Below are 17,765 nucleotides of genomic sequence, written 5' to 3' on the forward strand. Positions count from 1 at the left end.
TGGTGATGATTCCAAAGTTCTGGAAAAGTCTCATGTTGCATTGCGACACTCCCACATGTATTCTGATGCATTTCATTGGCCAAGAGATTGAAAATAGGTGAAAAAAAACCCTACAAATAATACAAAACGACATATCCCCGTTGGACAAGAGAAAAACATCTCTATTATGTTAAAGATGTCAGGCTCGTCTAACTAAAAAAAACTTCAAGTTTGATTGAACAGTTATTATTTCAGACCAGAAATTTGATTTGTCTGTTATTCATACTGCAACTAAAAAGGCATGGAATAACCATTTAAAAAGCAAAAAACTAAACCTATTTTGGCTTTGAAGGCACATTAAAATGATGCGACAACAGCATCTAAACTAATGGATGGAGCCAGTTTGTTTAAGAGATTAATGCTTTACCTTTTTGCTCTCTCACGCCGAAGAACAGAACAATCGCACAGAGGACGTAGATGATGCAGATCACCCCAGAAGCAATCATGTACGCCGTTTTCTGTAAGGAAGCAACAAGAGAAGATATTATACAACAAATAGCAAACACTATTTGTGTTCTGAATGTAACTTTAGTTCAGTTCTTGTTGTTTGGATAGTAAAAATGTTGTTAGTTTAAAAGCTAAAAAAGAAACAAATGTTAACAGAAACTCATAAACTCAGTTCCGTTTTGACAGTAAAAGTATTAACAGCCTTAAGCTTGTTTACCGTGTGATCCAGGGAGATGACGGGCTCTGACTCATTGTGTACCGCAGGCAGAGAGGAGTTCATGGCGGCGATGTCGGCGGGTCCGGGGAGGCACGGAGCGTTCGCCATGCCCACGATCTGCCCCTGGATAGCCGTACCGAGGAGAGTCCCCAGGACCTCCACCGTCATCCCTGATCAGAGGAAACATCATGTTTAGTCTCTGAAGACAAGAGCATTAACCCTTTATCAGGCAAGGAACTATATTTGGTAACTTCAGGTAATATTTTGAGAAAAAAGTTGCAAATTTACTAGATTAAAGTGGCAAATCTACAAGAAAAAAAGTTGCAGATTTAAGAGATTTAAAGTGGCAAATCCGTGCGAAAAAAATCGCAGATTTACGAAAAAAAAAGGGGAAAAAAAAATAAAAATACACATCATATTGCTGAATTGCAACTTTCTGGTTTCTTACAGGTATATGATACTATGAAAAAATCACCATGACGACAATTACTTTGTCTTTTGTCGCAGAAATCAGGAGGTTAACCCTTAGGTTAGGTCAGGTAATATTTCGAGAAAAAAGTTTATTTACTAATATAGTAAATTTACTAGATTAAAGTGGCAAATCTGTGCGAAAAAAGTTGCAGATTTATGAGAAAAAAAGTGGGAAAAAAGCCACTTTTTTTTCCCAGATTCACCACTTTAACCCTTAACAGGGCACTCATTGAAATAATTGCAAATTCCAAATTTCAACCCTAGAGAATATTGGAGGATATTACATACTGCCAGAATGTGTAAAAAAACATACAAAAATAATATTTTGAGAAAAAAGTTTACGAGATTAAAGTGGCAAATCTACGAGAAAAAAATGTGCAGATTTATGAGATTTAAAGTGGTGAATCTGGGAGAGAAAAGTTGCTTTTTCCCACTTTTTTCTTGTAAATCTGCAACTTTTTTCACGCAGATTCACCACTTTAAATCTCTTAAATCTGCGACTTTTTTCTTGTAGATTTGCCACTTTAACCCTTAATAGGACACTCATTGAAATACTTGCAAATTCCAAATTTCAACCCTAGAGAATATCGGAGGATATTACATACTGCCAGAATGTGTAAAAAAAAACATATGAAAATAATATTTTGAGAAAAAAGTTTACTAGATTAAAGTGGCAAATCTACGAGAAAAAAAGCGTAGATTTATGAGATTTAAAGTGTTGAATCTGGGAGAAAAAAGTTGCTTTTTTCCCCACTTTTTTCTCTTAAATTTGCAACTTTTTTCTCGTAGATTTGCCACTTTAATCTAGTAAATTTGCTACTTTTTTCTCGAAATATTACCTGAAGTTACCAAATATAGTTCTTTGCCTGATAAAGGGTTAAAATGCTAATTATGCACGGTTACTATGATACTCACTGTATGCGGTGGCTGAGTCTCTTTCTTTCTGCTCTGAGCTGATGAACATGGTGAGGGCAGAGTACGGCACATGGAAGCACTGGATTGCAAAGAAAAAGAGGAACAAGGTGAGAAAATGATTGCACTTATTTATTTCACTTCTTGGTCATGCAGATAAGTAAAGATCAGTGAAAAATGTTTTACATTTTACTTTTTTTTGCAGGGGTGGGTTGGATAGTTTATCTGCATTCTTGTGTAAAGTGGAAGATTGATACAACTTTAATCCTTTTTTTGCCAAGTGAATCATTTTAGATTATTGTGTAACTGCAAGATCTCCTACAAAATCGTTTGGATATTTATACAGTACAGGCCAAAAGTTTGGACACACACCTTCTCATTCAATGTGTTTCCTTTATTTTCATGACTATTTACATTGTAGATTCATCAAAACTATGAATGAACACATGTGGAATTATGTACTTAACAAAAAAGTGTGAAATAACTGAAAACATGTCTTATATTCTAGTAAGCAAAGGGTGGTTACTTTGAGGAATCTAAAATACAAGACATGTTTTCAGTTATTTCACACTTTTTTTGTTAAGTACATAATTCCACATGTGTTCATTCATAGTTTTGATGCCTTCAGTGAGAATCTACAATGTAAATAGTCATGAAAATAAAAGAAAACGCATTGAATGAGAAGGTGTGTCCAAACTTTTGGCCTGTACTGTATATTTTTTGAAGATTGCGACACTTTGCCAGGCTAAAGTAGTTTGAAAAAAAAAAAAAGCCAACATGATTCACAGTTCTGGCTACTTCCTACTGACCTCACAATATCACAATAACATTTAAGGAGTCATTGGGGCGTGAGTGTAACTGGTGAAACTCTTATTGTGAAACCAAACATTCCCAGACCTGTATATACAGTACAGGCCAAAAGTTTGGACACACCTTCTCATTCAATGCGTTTTTCTTTATTTTCATGACTATTTACATTGTAGATTCTCACTGAAGGCATCAAAACTATGAATGAACACATATGGAATTATGTACTTAACAAAAACAGTGTGAAATAACTGAAAACATGTCTTGTATTTTAGATTCCTCAAAGTAACCACCCTTTGCTTACTAGAATATAAGACATGTTTTCAGTTATTTCACACTTTTTTGTTAAGTACATAATTCCACATGTGTTCATTAATAGTTTTGATGAATCTACAATGTAAATAGTCATGAAAATAAAGGAAACGCATTGAATGAGAAGGTGTGTCCAAACTTTTGGCCTGTACTGTATATTTTTGAAGATTGCGACACTTTGCCAGGCTAAAGTAGTTTAAAAATAAAGCCGGTAACACTTTACAATAACCATAATTTATAAACGATAAACAGATAGTTTATTAATGTTTAATCATCATTTATAAACTGTTTATAGACCATTTAGAATGGTAAATACATCATTTATTAATGTTTAACTAACTTAATCATGTATAAATGGCAAATAGATGTATATTCATTTATAAACATGTCTATTAATGTAAGTTTATAGTTACTTTACCATTTACAAACAATGAAATTATAATTAATTGTTTATAAATAGTTTTAGTTGCACCCATTTTAATATTTTTAACTCCATATTAAGTATGTTAATGATTTTGAAATGATTCATATACCTTTAAGAAATTGGTTGAAAACATTTAACGATTAAATATGTAAAGCATTTTGTAAATGGTTAATAATTGGTTTATAAGCCATCTATAAACATTATTTAGTTGGTTATTGTAAAGTGTTACCAAAAAGCCAACATGATTCACAGTTCTGGCTACTTCATAGTGACCTCACAATATCACAATAACATTTGAGGAGTCATTGGGGCGTGAGTGTAACTGGCGAAACTCTTATTGTGAAACCAAACATTCCCAGACCTGTATATATAGTCAGTGGGAGTGTCTGCGTGGGCATGTGGAAAAATAGTTTTAGATTCTTGATATTTAAACAATAAACATTTCCACAACATTTAATTAAATCATGTCTCATAGACAAATGGGCATACAGGCCAACTACAGGGGATTAACATGTGTATTGCATGGCAATTAACTGAACTGGTTCCCAATCTACGTTTCTATTGTTTCTTTGAAGTTTATGTGTCTCACTACTTTCAATGTCTGGTTCCTGTATGTTAATCTCATCAAGACGCTGCTTCACCTGTAACTTCCTCCTCTCTTTGATCCAACATGATCTCACAGAAATCCGTGGAATAGCCACGGATTTCGCTTAACTCAAAATCCGTGGAATAGCCACGGATTCGCTCAAATTTCCGTGAAACTGACACGGATTTCGCTATAATGCAAGTTAATGACAGTCATATCCCGTGGCTATTCCAACATACAAAGTGATTATGTACATTCACTAAGTGAATATTTAGAAAATAAAACATATATTTCTCGCTACAAATGTGATCAAAATCCATTTTTATGCAGAAACTAAGTCAAAATATTGATTTTTTTCACTAAAAATGAGAGAACTGTCCGCCATGTTTTTTGTTCTGACCGCTGGGACCTTGAAAGTCACGTGACTTCGAACAAACCAATAGCCACGGGATATGACTGTCATTAACTTGCATTGTAGCGAAATCCGTGTCAGTTTCACGGAAATTTGAGCGATTCCGTGGCTATTCCACGGATTTCTGTGAGACCAGGTTGCTTTGATCATGTAAAGCTGAAATATTGTATATAAAGGAAGAAAGTTTACTTTGTCGAGAGAGATTGCTGAGGACTCTCTCCGTGTACGTAACTAAAAGCTCTGATTGATCACACCGGCTCATTTTATTTTTCTTCAATATTTTGGGAAGAAACTGCATCTACAGGCACAAGTGTTGCTACTCACCGTCTGAAGAGTCTGGAAGATGCAGTAGAAGAACAGGTACCAGATGACTTTGCCGTCCTCAAAGGGAGGAACGTACCAGATGAGGAAATAGGAGAGAACAGCTATAGGGGTGGAGAGCACGATCCTAAATTTGGACAAAAGAGGAGAAGAGACAACAACAACAACAACATGAGAGGGTGAAAACGTGATCCTACTAGAGCATGAAGCACTTTGTAAACAATTATGAGCCTTTATGAAGAGAGGGGGAACTTCATTACATAACAAATTGTGGCCATTTGAGCGTGTCTCTCATTTAGCTTGTGCCAACGTGTTCAGCTCTGTTTCTGTCTCACGCTGATTATCATTAATAGAGACACAGTGTTCCTCTGGTTCACGTGCATGCAGCAGGTGGAGCTGGTGGCTGAACATCACAGACTGTTCATATTTTTAAGAAAAAAAAACTGAAGACTTATCTTTTTAACTTGGCTTTTACCTGAACCATTCATTTTTAGAGATTTTTCTGCTCATGCATCTTAGTGTTAATAATAATAATATATTTTATTTGTAAAGCACTTTTCATTGTTAAAAGCAATCCCAAGGTGCTACAGAGTACAACAAGATTAAAAACAGGTTAAAAGGCCAAAGCACAATGATACATTTAATAAAAGGCTTTTCTAAAAAGAAAGATTTTTATGCCTTTTTTAAGAGAGATGTTATTACATCTTCTCTTTTATTTATTTATTTATTTATTTGCTACTATTTATTAATCTATATTTTATCATGCTCTAGTTCTTAATTATTTATTTATTTTTTTGTCTTTTTTATCTAGCTTTTTATTATATATATATATATATATATATATATATATACTTTCCATTGCCATTGACTTTTACTTTTTATTTTTTATTATTATTATTGTTATTGTTATTATTATTATTATTATTATTATTATATATCTTTTTATCTTCTTTTATTTTATCTTACTTTATCCTTTATCTAATTTATTTCTAACCTGTGTTTCCTTTTGTTTCTATGTTTTGTTATCTTTTTATGATCATTATTTTCTCCTTTCTTTTTTATGTAAAGCGCTTTGTGTTGCATCTCTCTTGTATGAAAAGTGCAATACAAATAAAGTCTGATTCACTGGGGGAACAACTTTACATACAACATTTTAATGAGACAATTCAATGCATGTTAAAAATGTTTACATGAGAATTTTTGTTATGATATTTGATTCGACTCCACCTAGGTTTTTTTTTGTTTTGTTTTTGTTTTTTGTGGGGGGTTTTTCTACTATAATTCTGTTCTTTCGTGTTGATTTTAAGCATAAATGAACATGTACATTCTTTATTTTTGTATGTGAATGAAAGAAAAAAAACCCAATAAAGAGAAGTTTGAAAAAAAAAAATGTTTACATGAGTAAGAGTACGTCATTTTCATGCATGCTCCTCCTCCTCCTCACATATTGAAACATTCCCGTAAATTCACTCCATGCATGATGTCATTTAAAGAGAAAGAAATGCAGGAGTAGAATTCCTTCAGTCACTTCCTTCCTCCCTTTTGCTTCTTCCTATGGTCAGATCAAGCCTCTCCAATCAGATATGAGAGAGCGAGGGCAGCCACGCCTCTGGAAATACGAGTCTGGCTTGAACGGGAAGCAGCCGTGGCATCCTGTATATTGTTCCTCTAATTTTTTATCATTTTTACATCTGGTGATTCATCCTCTGACAGGATATGAAGTCACAAACCGCATGCTATTGTCATATATAAATAAATAAATAAAAATGAAGCAGCTTCTCGCCACGCTGCTGTCAAAAATCCAATCAAATGACCTGATTCTATACGTATATATATATATATATATATATATATATATATATAAGTATTGCATTAGAGGGTCGAACCAAAAATTCTATGAAGCATGGGCCCCTCTATTATCTTATTTTGAAAAACTTACAGCCCTCCCACAAGATTAAAAATTAAAAGAAGAAAATAAGAAAAATTATGTATGTTGAATATCTGGGATCAATACTAATTTCTTCAAATAAAAACATGTTTAAAAAAAAAAAAATCCAATCAAAGTGATCTTTGACTGAGCAGAAACATGAATCGATTTAAGCCCATTTACATCAAAACCTCTGATAAACAGTGATGTGCCTTAAAGACAGCAGACTCTCTGGCCCATGTGATGTGATTAACTGTACCCTCGTGTGAAGTCACAGGGAGTGTGCAGGAAATATCTGCTTGAACTTGCAGACTTTTTATCCTGTGATGACAGTCGACTTAAGAATGCATCTGTTAAGCGTGTTTCCTCCGTGACAAATCACACGAACACATATCGAATCAGACATTTTATCTGATCTGAATTCAACGGAAGTGTGTCTATCAGAAAAAACTCCTGCACTGCAGAAGTGCAGTGACACAGCACGCCTTATAAGTACTCCCCATATTCAAATGTCCTCTGAAATAGCCGTGCTGACTATGAGGGGGGATTTTTTTTTAATCTCAGCAGGTTTAATTTAGGACGTGACCGCTTTTAGTCTGGTATCAATGAACTGCAAAACTTTTTTTAAATGGTCTGAGGGCATTAATAAATGATTTTGCCAGTCATCATTGGGCTGATGTGTAACCAGCTGTAATGAAAGATGAAAACTAAGCAGACATCCTGTATTTTAGGCCTTTGCTTCACTTCATTAACTTAAAAATCAAGAGAAATGTTCAACTTAAAAGCATGCTTTATGCAAAGTTTACGTTAAAAACATCCTATTTAGCCGACTTGACAAAATGTCTGTTAGGTGAGACAGGGAGTTGCAATACAAATATGTAAATAAATCCCTTTAAATGTATGTTTAGGGAACATATCTGTCACTTGTGACTCCTCCAGTGGCTCTGCAGCAACAGTGCCACTCATTCTACTACTGCTCCACAACTTGAACTGGAGTAAACTCCAAATTCCTCAGTCAGTCTTTAAAATTCCTCCCGGAGCCATTCGGAGGTGAAGCTGACGCCTGATTGGCTGACGTGTGTGGTGTGTTGTGGGCTGGACCAATGAGAAGCGAGCCTGACTGGGTCTCCCCTCCCCCACTTCCTACACAGAGCTTTTAAGATGGAACAGCGGTGAGTGACTGCATCTCCTGCTTTCTCCCTCATCTCAGGCGCCACGCCCATCTCCTCATATCTTCACCACTCAACTGACCATAATGTGATTGAACATGCCAACCATTCCTCCATGCTTTCTTCTTCCTATAACCCCCACCACCACCACCCACCTACACTCCATCTCCCACAACAAACGCAGGAAATGCATCTCGCTTTGCACGAGCACAACCAAGTATGACCCACTTTTGAGATTCATACGTCAGCATCTTGATGGGGGCTGGAAATTACAATAATCATATACTTACTGACCTTTCCCTTTCTGTACAATGACCCAGTTAAGCTCAATTTAACAGATGTGCATTTACTGTCATGACTGAAAATAATATAAGAAAAAATGGAACGTTTTTCAATTAAAATTTGAATAATGATGAAAAAAAATGTATTTTTGCTCCAGTGTTGTGACTCATAGGGCTGGGCGATATGGCCCTAAAAGAATATCACGATATTTCAGGCTATTTTTGCGATAACGATATTCTTGACGATATTACCAAATACTTCAAATGATATAGAAAATATGATTTTTTTAGTCTGTATAAATAAATACAAATCTAAAATGTAGTGTGAAGTGCAAATCTCAACAGTTGCCAAATACTAAAAAATTTACTCTTGACTCTTCAGTATGAGCAAATAATAAAAATAACCATTTAGGGGTTCCGGGGGCATATTTTAATGACATTTTGTAAAGGAGAATAAAGGTTCTTGTATGTTTTATTAAAGGCATCTTATTTTGACAGTCTTCTTGTAAGTTCTGTGTTGGATTCTGTCAACACACTGTGCTCTTATTTTGAAAGCTGCATGTGTTTAGCGACAGGGAGTAAGTAGCTTTTTGTGATTAAAACAACTTTAACCACGACATCAAGAAGTAGGAACGTTGCCAATATCATGATATGCATTTTTTTAAACTATAAAAAAAAAAATACCGATATTATCGTGAACGATACGATATGGCACACCCCTAGTGACTCAATTGCATTATAAGTCAAAACAATCTTAATTAGATAGATTTTTTTTTTCTCCAAATTGTTCAGCCCTTAAAAACCTATCACTGTTTATCTGATAGCAAATTTCTTTACAGCACTGTAGTTCTTATTCATTTCTTTTGGAAAACTTCCATCTTAACTTGCAGAACAAGAAGTTAATTTAGTTGCACATGTATAACTGCCATAGCTTGATTTCATTATCATCATTTCCGACACTTCTGGGGGACTGCTAACCAAAAGCTGCACAGGATTGCACTGAATTAATTATGCAGGTGTTGTCAATATATGCACACCCAAGGGAGCAGCAGCACAGGAGACAGCATGAGACCTTCATGACTGGCTTCATCTCCCAGTTGTGCCCCTCCTAACACAAGGTACACACATTTTATAAGCAGCGAGGGAGATAATGTTTTTAATCAAGCAGGAGTGGGAGTAAATATGCTCATCTCCCCGTGGTGCTCATTATAAAGCTGCAGAGACCCTCTGACATTCACCTAGTCAAAGTGTCACCTTTTCTCCTGATCACAGCAGCTCTAAAATATCTCCCGTGTTGACAGGAGACTGGCAGTCACTTCTGTGTCACCCTACACCGCACGGCTGTGACATAACAGCGTCAACTACACCTGTCAGACATGGCTAAAGAGTTTCAGCAGGGTCTGCAGCTTTAGACAATGCAGGGTCCCTCAGTTTAATACTCATACAAGACTCATGAACAGACAGATAAGGCAGGTCTTAGACCAGGGGTGTCAAACTCTGGCCCAATATCAAATTATTATATTATTATTGTACTATAAAAGCTGACCCGCCGGTATTATACGGCGCATGTACCGCTAATACTAGATTTATTATTGTTATTTTATTTTTAAATGTATTAACCTGTTGAAAAACTTTATTTTGATATTTAAATCAGAAGGATGCAAATAGAAAAGAGGCATATGATTTTTATTTATTTTTTATTTAATAAATTAATGACATTGATGTGTTTTTTTATTTGAAATTTGATTTTGCATGTCTGCACTATTTAGTTATATATTGTATGTTTATAAGCGTTGCTGGTTCCATATTTAGTGTTAAAGCAAAACATGTTTGGTATATATTAAAAGGTTTTATTTTTATTCAAGTTTTACATTTTGGCCCATTGTGTATTTGAGTTTGACACCCCTGTCTTAGACCTACATTTGTAAACTTGATTTGTACTGTGGTGTGCTTTTATGAAATTTTGTACTTGAATGGGTGATGTGTGAAGTACAGTTATTGCTGTAGGCTATTTTATATTTTTCTATCCTTGAAATGTTTTTCTTTATTGTTTTACTATTTATTCTGTTGTTTTGAGACATGTCTATGGTGAAACCAAAGAGGAATTTCCACTCAGTGGATAATAAAGTTATGGTATTCGTATAACTCATGAGAGATGAACCCCATGTTGGCTGCTCAGTGATCGAGAGGTAGGGATGTGGGGGAGGGGATGTGGCAGCTGAAAAGAAAAGGGTCAGTAACCTTTCTGGGAAAAAAGGCTCGAAGCGCCACACAGGCCTCCCACACCCTCCGCCACACACCGCCAGGGATGCAAAGCAGCATTTTAACATTCATTTTGCTCTTCGTGAGGGAATTCCACAGAAACTGTACTCATAAAAAATTCCCACCTAGTATTTTTTTTGTCTCCTTACAATTTTACATATTTACATTTACATATACACGGGGGCAGTCCGTTGCCTAGAGGTTAGGAATCGGGCTTGTAAATGGAGAGTCGCCGGTTCGAATCCGGGTCCTGGGACATGACAGGTCTAGGACTGAAGTGTACTTGAGCAAGGCACCTAACAGAAATGTGCTGCTCCTTGCATGGTGTGTTCACTTGTGTGTAAAAAAGGATTGGTTAAATGCAGAGGTTGAATTTCCCCATTGTGGGATTAATAAAGTAATCTTCTTATTATCATTATTTCCCATATTTTATTACCAATTATCAATTTGTATTATTGGAGTACTATTGAGATATCACATAGCTGAAGAATAACTCACTATTCAAATGTACATGGATTTCAAGTGTCTGAGTCCTCCGGGGGAAGTCTGCTTCTTACAGCAAGCACACAAACCTTTCCCAGAAAGAATTCTGGGAAAGGTTTGTGTGCTTGCTGTAAGAAGCAGACTGTGTAGCAGGCAGGGGTTAGATTTGTCAACGCCATGCCAAAGGCCACGCTGTGGGAAATGTGCGAGACAAGCACCTGCAGGAACTCCCTGTATTTGTTTGGAAAATAAAAACAGAAAGGCTTAGTGCCTTTGACTGACTTTAGCCTCAATTATATCAAACAAAAGCATTTTCAGTTGATTATCTCATAGTCTGTGTGCTTAGCAGCAGTTGTGTGTGCGAGACGGAGAAACTGTGTGTGTGTGTGTGTGGGGGGGGTGCATTTATGGGCAATGAGGAAGTGGTGGCTGATTGCATCAGCATGACCCACAGTAACCCCTTGTGGAAGATGACGCTGGTAGTTCAAATGCAGGCCTCTCTCTAAGCCCCGCCCCCAAACACTGACACATGTACAGCTTATGGTTGGAAATCTTCCACCTCCACTGTGACTCACGAGGCTGACAGCAGCCCCCCATGAGGCACGGCCAATAACAAATATGTGATAAGAGCTTCAGTGACGCATTGACTAACTGGACTTTATCAACAAGGTAAAGGAAATGACCTGTCTGAGAGCTGAAGAGGGGAAAAAATGACCCATATCTACTAAAAAGGCCTTATGTGTAGATCTAACATAGAAAATTGCATCAAATTGTATCAGACAACAGCTGGTTTCAGCTGGAGTTGGACCTACCAGGGCAGCATGCGTCCAAAACGTGTCCACGGGCTCCGGGAGACCAGGAAGCCCACAGTGGGGTCCGTTATAGCGTCCCATGCTCGGCCCACAAACAAGATAATGGAGGCGTAGAAGGGATCCAGCTGCCAAAAGGACAAGACGCAAAGATTAGTTACACTTTTACATGAAAAGTACACAAATTTTCCTCTATTATCTGAAAAACCAACATAAATACTCTACGAACAGCTCTACAATGGAATAGGATGTTAGCCATTTTCAGTAATAAATAAAAATCTGAAAATCAGTATGTGCAACAAAAGATATGATGAATCAATTCATTTAAGAAGAGATTTGTTTGAGGGTTTTTTTTTTGTGTAATGTCATAAAATATATGAAAAAAAAGACATTCACAGCTTCATTCAAAAATATAAATACAAGGAGTCAAATGAGGGGGAAAATGACATTTAGTATAGCCAGTACACCATGGGAACTAGAATGACTAAATGTCACAAGCAAGTTGACAAACATACATACATACATACATACATACAAACATACATATATACATACATATATACATAGCCTGTGGTTGTAATAGATAAACTGTTAATCTGTTTGATGAAGCAGTCAGCAGTGTTGTTTTACGACATGACATAGTGAGTGGTGTTTATTTTTCTGCTTTTTTTTTTTAAGTCAGTAGTCAAAAGAGAGCACTTAGCAAGAATGAAGTCAAACAGTGAAGGTGCCACTTGGCAGCCCGGCCGGTCTGCTGCTGTTCATTCAGCAGGATTGTGTCTGACTGGAGGCCAGCAAGGATGAATGCTCCACTCCTGACTGTACAATCTGCGCCATGCTGTGTCACCCAATAGACTTTTAATCAATAATCTCGGTAGCCGGACAAAGCCGAACCCCGGGAAGCAGTTGACTCACACGCTATTCTTTGCCTTTACCACCAGATTAGTGTCAGAGCCCATTAAAGCGAGCCCCTCCTCGGCGTTCCCCCTCCCAAACATTTTTCAGAACAAGCCCCTGTAAGCCTTTTGATACAGTGGAGCCACATCATGGAGTCAATCATGGAAACAACTGAATCTTTTTCCAACCTCTTCATTTTTCCAAGAGAATTGCCCCCTTTGTTGGGGAGCTTTGGCGGTCACAATGTCCTGTATGTGCCCTTGTGAGAGAGGTGATATGGGATCATGTACAACTCCTTGTTCTCAAGCTTGGAAATGCCACCACACATACTGGGCCAGGACAGCCTAGGCGCATGGGGAGGGCAGTATTGCAGGCACAGTGTGTTCCCATGTGGGGAAGGTGGTGCATTAAGGGCAGCAGGGGGGCTATATTTAGCTCTGTGTCATGAAAGAGACAGTAAATGTCAGGTAGGTAAATGGACCTGGACCTGCACTTATATAGCGCTTTTTCTAGTTGCTTTGCGACCACACAAAGCGTTTTACACTACAGACTGTGCTCATTCACCCTTTCACCCAAACATTCATACTGGTGGCAGAGGCTACCCTAAACGGTCCCACCTGCCACCATTGGGAATTCATTCACACACCAATGAACACAGCACATCGGGAGCAATTTGGGGTTCAGTATCTTGCTCAAGGATACTTCGACATGTAGGCTGCGATGGTTGGGGATCGAACCACCAACCCTTCGGTTGGGGGCCAACCAACTCTACCAACCGAGCCACAGCCGCGATCATGGAGTTTTTAAATGATCTCACCTGAGCTACATCCAGTAGATAGATCTGCAGGAAGAATCCGAGGGCACATCCTGTGATCTGGTAGGGAGCTCCACCGATGGCATAGCAGATCTTATTGCACACTGACAACCTGTTCCTGTGCTCATGCTGTGGAAAAACACAAAAAAGAAAAAAAGTTAATCAAATACAATCAGCATCTAGATTAACCCGAAATGTGGAAACAGGAAATGTTACACAAGTGCAGACAAAATAATAGATCTGTCTAAATCTATCTGCTGAGAAATAACGCCGAACAAATGACTGACTTGAGGCATATTCTCTACTTTTGGTAAAAGTGTCCTAAAGGCTAAGAATTTGCAGCTGTCCTCAAACCTTTTCAGGCGTTGGAAGGGCCAAGCCCTTGTAATTATAGGAGGGGTCAATTCTGCAGAGTCGACATGCAGCAGCTTATTCCTAACAGGGTAACGGCAATACAGCAGCGAGAGGTGCTACCTCCAGGCTTATACATAGGTAACTTTCTCAATTTCTGTCTGAACTATTTAATCTGTAGAATAAAGTCCGATTAAGGCAACAACATGGTTTTCAGTGCCTCGTAAAGGAATGTGGCCTAAATTCTTAATCACAAGAGAGTCTTAAGAGCCAAGAGTTCAGCTGGCAAAAAGCTAACCATCATGGAGCGTATTTGGCAGAAGTCAGGGACAGCCACTGGGAAACAAGAAGCCCTTGGTTTCCTAACAAGTGCTCATTCTTCTTTATTTTCTCCACTGTAGATGTAATAATTTCCTCAGCAGACGGACTCTAAACAACTCCTCTAATAGCAGCACAAATCTGTACAGATTAGTGCCAGGGCATGACAACATCATGGTGTCACACACACTGAAAGCCAGGGTGACAGCACCTTGGCTGCAGCCTGAACTGGCTAAACACCCAATGGTTTGGCTGCCAGTTTGACCAGTGCTCTGACCACTTCTGCCCACAGAGAGGGGATGAAAACACACCCTCCCCACCGACCAATCAAAAGGTTTGGTGCTCTTTTCAGCTGGTCAAAGGAAATTTTCATCAGTTGTGTTTAATGGGGCAGAGGAAAAGGTTAAAGCCCCAGACAAACAATAACACAGACTTCAAGGTAGCATCACCAGCTTTTATAAAAATAACCTTGAACTAAAGGTTTATTTCAGCGTTTGTCAAGTATATGTCACTGATATGCATAAGCCTAATCTTTTATCAGACGACAACACAAAACATCATTGTGATTGTGACTGCTGAATGAACTGGCCTCTGTCTTGTTGATACAGCCAACCAAAGCCTTTATTTAGGTGACAAAACGCTCTCTGGCTGAAATGAGAAACCAGCAGCATCAAAACAGAAGGAGTAATACAAACTGGAGTGAGTGAACACAATGGTTGGCCCCACACCACTAAGACTACCTGGAGATTTAAGTTATGTCTCCATGGTAGTGAATGTGGACCCCACCATGTGATTCACATAACCACTTTAACTGAACTGCAAAGAAGTTACTGTCTGACGAAGGTCTATGACTATACATATTTTGTTTTTTCACCATATGTAATCCACCCACACCTGTTCTACCAGTGTGCACATACAATTCAATACACTTCAGCCACTCCTTGATATATTAACTGTCATGTAACATAGGAATGTGTTAGCATGACACCATATAAATGTCACTCTCTTCACACGGCTTCCAAGCAATCCACTTAGAAAACCCCCTCTCTTTGCAAAACCTTTCCAATTTGCATCAGTTACAGCCGGGGAGGAATGTGTCTTTTGATGTCTTCTGCAAAAAAAATGCTTTCATATTTAAAATAGCATGTATCTAATAAGGAAGTATCTGTCAGGAAACCTATAGCTTCCGATTACCCTTATCTCTTACTCTCTTATCAGTGCTACTAGTAATGATATGTGATCAGTTGTTAAATCAAAAGGTAGTAAAACCATTTTCTGCTTTATGGTGTAATTAGAGATGTTGGACTTTAAATTGTTTATACTGGCAATGACAGAAATGTCAAAAGTCCAGATCCTGTTTTGGATTTTAGGAAATCCTCTGTCTTCTTCTTCTTCTCTATTTGACACGTCGCCTTGGTAGGTGCGTCCTGCTGCATTCAAAGATGTCGGAGATATTGGACTTACTCTCCAGACTGCACTCGAAATGTCTAATTCAGCGAGTTTTTTCCTCTAACAACCGAGGACACTTTGAGGAAGAACGATCACATGAATAAAAATAATCAAAAAAATAAACTGTGGAAAGGGATAGCTTAGATATTGTCTCATAACAACCCTTCGGTGAGAAAATGGCCAAGCTGATTATGTTCTCCTCCTCATTTCGCTACTACAATACATAACATTGTATCGTATTCATTCTGAAACAGAAAGGGACGTACCAATGAGAATAAATCTGTGTTAAATCATTTTACTTTCACTTATATATGCCAAATAATGATATGACTGGAGTCCTTTGCCTCAGATGTGGTGTGATTCAGAGGAGCCCTGAACGCAGCATTACAACAAACCTACTGATTTGGCGACTGAATCACATAAACTAACGTTAACATGTAAATTATCTTATATAACTCATAATTTCATTAGTCGCCAGCACCCTATACCTTATTTATAGACTCCATTTTCCCAGTGTGTACAAATATCCTTATACTGCATTTCAATTCGTTAAAGAGACCATTATACAAATAAGAAATTCCAACGTATACGTGAAAATTGACGAGCTAACGTATACTAATAATATAAAACGAACATGAACATATATTTTTATAAAGGCAGCTGTTAAATAAAAAGTGTAGCTTGCATTTTCGGGGTTTAAATTTAGCTCTATGTGGCTGTGGTAATGAGTGCACGTACCGAAAGCCCCTCTCATTGCGGTCTACAAACTAAAATTATGACTCGATAGCTATATTTACCCGACAAAGCGTCATGATTTAACATTTAACGCAGCTTAAACCATTTTATTTGTCTCCAGATATTGGGGGAGGATGAAAATATAGCTGATAGCGTTGATTTATGGACTGAAAATCACATTTTTTCGTTTGTTTTTTCATTTTTAATAATATTTTCTTTCATTTCATAATTAAATATAGACATATATTGGGCAACTCGTGTGCAGCAATATCACAATGGGCAATAATGCGCGCCCATATGACTAACGTACTCCAAATGTCACCTCACCGGTCTGCTCCATTCATTCAAACGATCAACACACTCTCCATTTACAACCTGTTTCTTTCTGTCTGTTGCTGTGTGGTGAGAGGATTTAGATAATAAAAAAACAAATAAAAGCGATCGTTTTAAATAAATAAATTAATGAATGAACTCACCTTTCTAGCGAGCGTGATACCATCCGAGCTGACAGACTTATTCAATAAACTGGCGTTGGAGTATTGTTCACCTCCCTCTCCTTTTGCCATAGCAGAAAAGCTGATTTTCTTAATTGAAATTGACAGAAAAAAATGTAGAAATATCAACAGCAAAAAAACTATCAGTAAAGGTGTCCCGATAAGGTTTTTTTTTTTTTTGAGGAAACGCGTCCAGTGGTTTCGTCGTGGTCTACAATCTATTTCAAAACTGAGTGAGAGGATGCAGCAGACAGGGTGGTGTAGTAATGTTTGCAGCTCCCGCCCCGTTTCAACGTGTAATGCATTCACCCCATGTCTGTCTCCGCCCCTCTGAGGGCGGGGTCACACTGCTTTATCCCACATCACCATCAAGCTGCAGCCACTGCCCTGCAGATAAGAGCAACTCTCACTGAAGACATGTCTACAGAATAAAGATTGGCCTTTATCAAAGTCTGTGTAAGTCCCAGATGGTCAGATGAGAAGTGGCCTACAGGCTGCTGTTGCATATCTATAAACAAACAATCCTGTTTCCATTCCCCTATGTGCAGTGTAACAACGACCACTGAGGACATGGAGGTCATGTCCTCAATATGCATGATTGTTTTTTAATTCTCAGGACATTTAGCAGCCTGTATATAGTGTCAGTAGGTCATAAATTTATGTTTATTGCTCTCTTTTTCAGTTATACATATAACAAGGGTCAAGTTTTCAGTTTTGGTCTTCTCAACCCAATATAATTTTGCCTATCTTATTTAATCATTTAATCACTTTATTTATTTATTTGTGTGTGTATGTGTGTGTGTGTGTGTGTGTGTGTGTGTGTTGACT

General features: G+C 37.6%; 1 protein-coding gene across 1 annotated transcript in view; it reads right to left on the reverse strand.

Moving 5' to 3' along the window:
• Window positions 1-17,167, reverse strand: part of mfsd2ab (MFSD2 lysolipid transporter A, lysophospholipid b) — a 30,788-nt gene extending 13,621 nt beyond the window's left edge. The window contains exons 1-7 of the mRNA XM_059349963.1: window positions 16,920-17,167; window positions 13,594-13,719; window positions 11,883-12,007; window positions 4,952-5,075; window positions 2,090-2,168; window positions 704-873; window positions 407-497 (exon numbers count right to left, since the gene is read on the reverse strand). Of these exons, the coding sequence (XP_059205946.1) occupies window positions 407-497; window positions 704-873; window positions 2,090-2,168; window positions 4,952-5,075; window positions 11,883-12,007; window positions 13,594-13,719; window positions 16,920-17,009 (805 nt within the window). The 5' untranslated portion in view covers window positions 17,010-17,167. The remainder of the gene's footprint in view (window positions 1-406; window positions 498-703; window positions 874-2,089; window positions 2,169-4,951; window positions 5,076-11,882; window positions 12,008-13,593; window positions 13,720-16,919) is intronic.
• Between the last annotated feature and the right edge of the window lie 598 nt (window positions 17,168-17,765).

This window comes from Centropristis striata, chromosome 14 (assembly GCF_030273125.1).
Source record: "Centropristis striata isolate RG_2023a ecotype Rhode Island chromosome 14, C.striata_1.0, whole genome shotgun sequence".
Classification (NCBI taxonomy): domain Eukaryota; kingdom Metazoa; phylum Chordata; class Actinopteri; order Perciformes; family Serranidae; genus Centropristis; species Centropristis striata.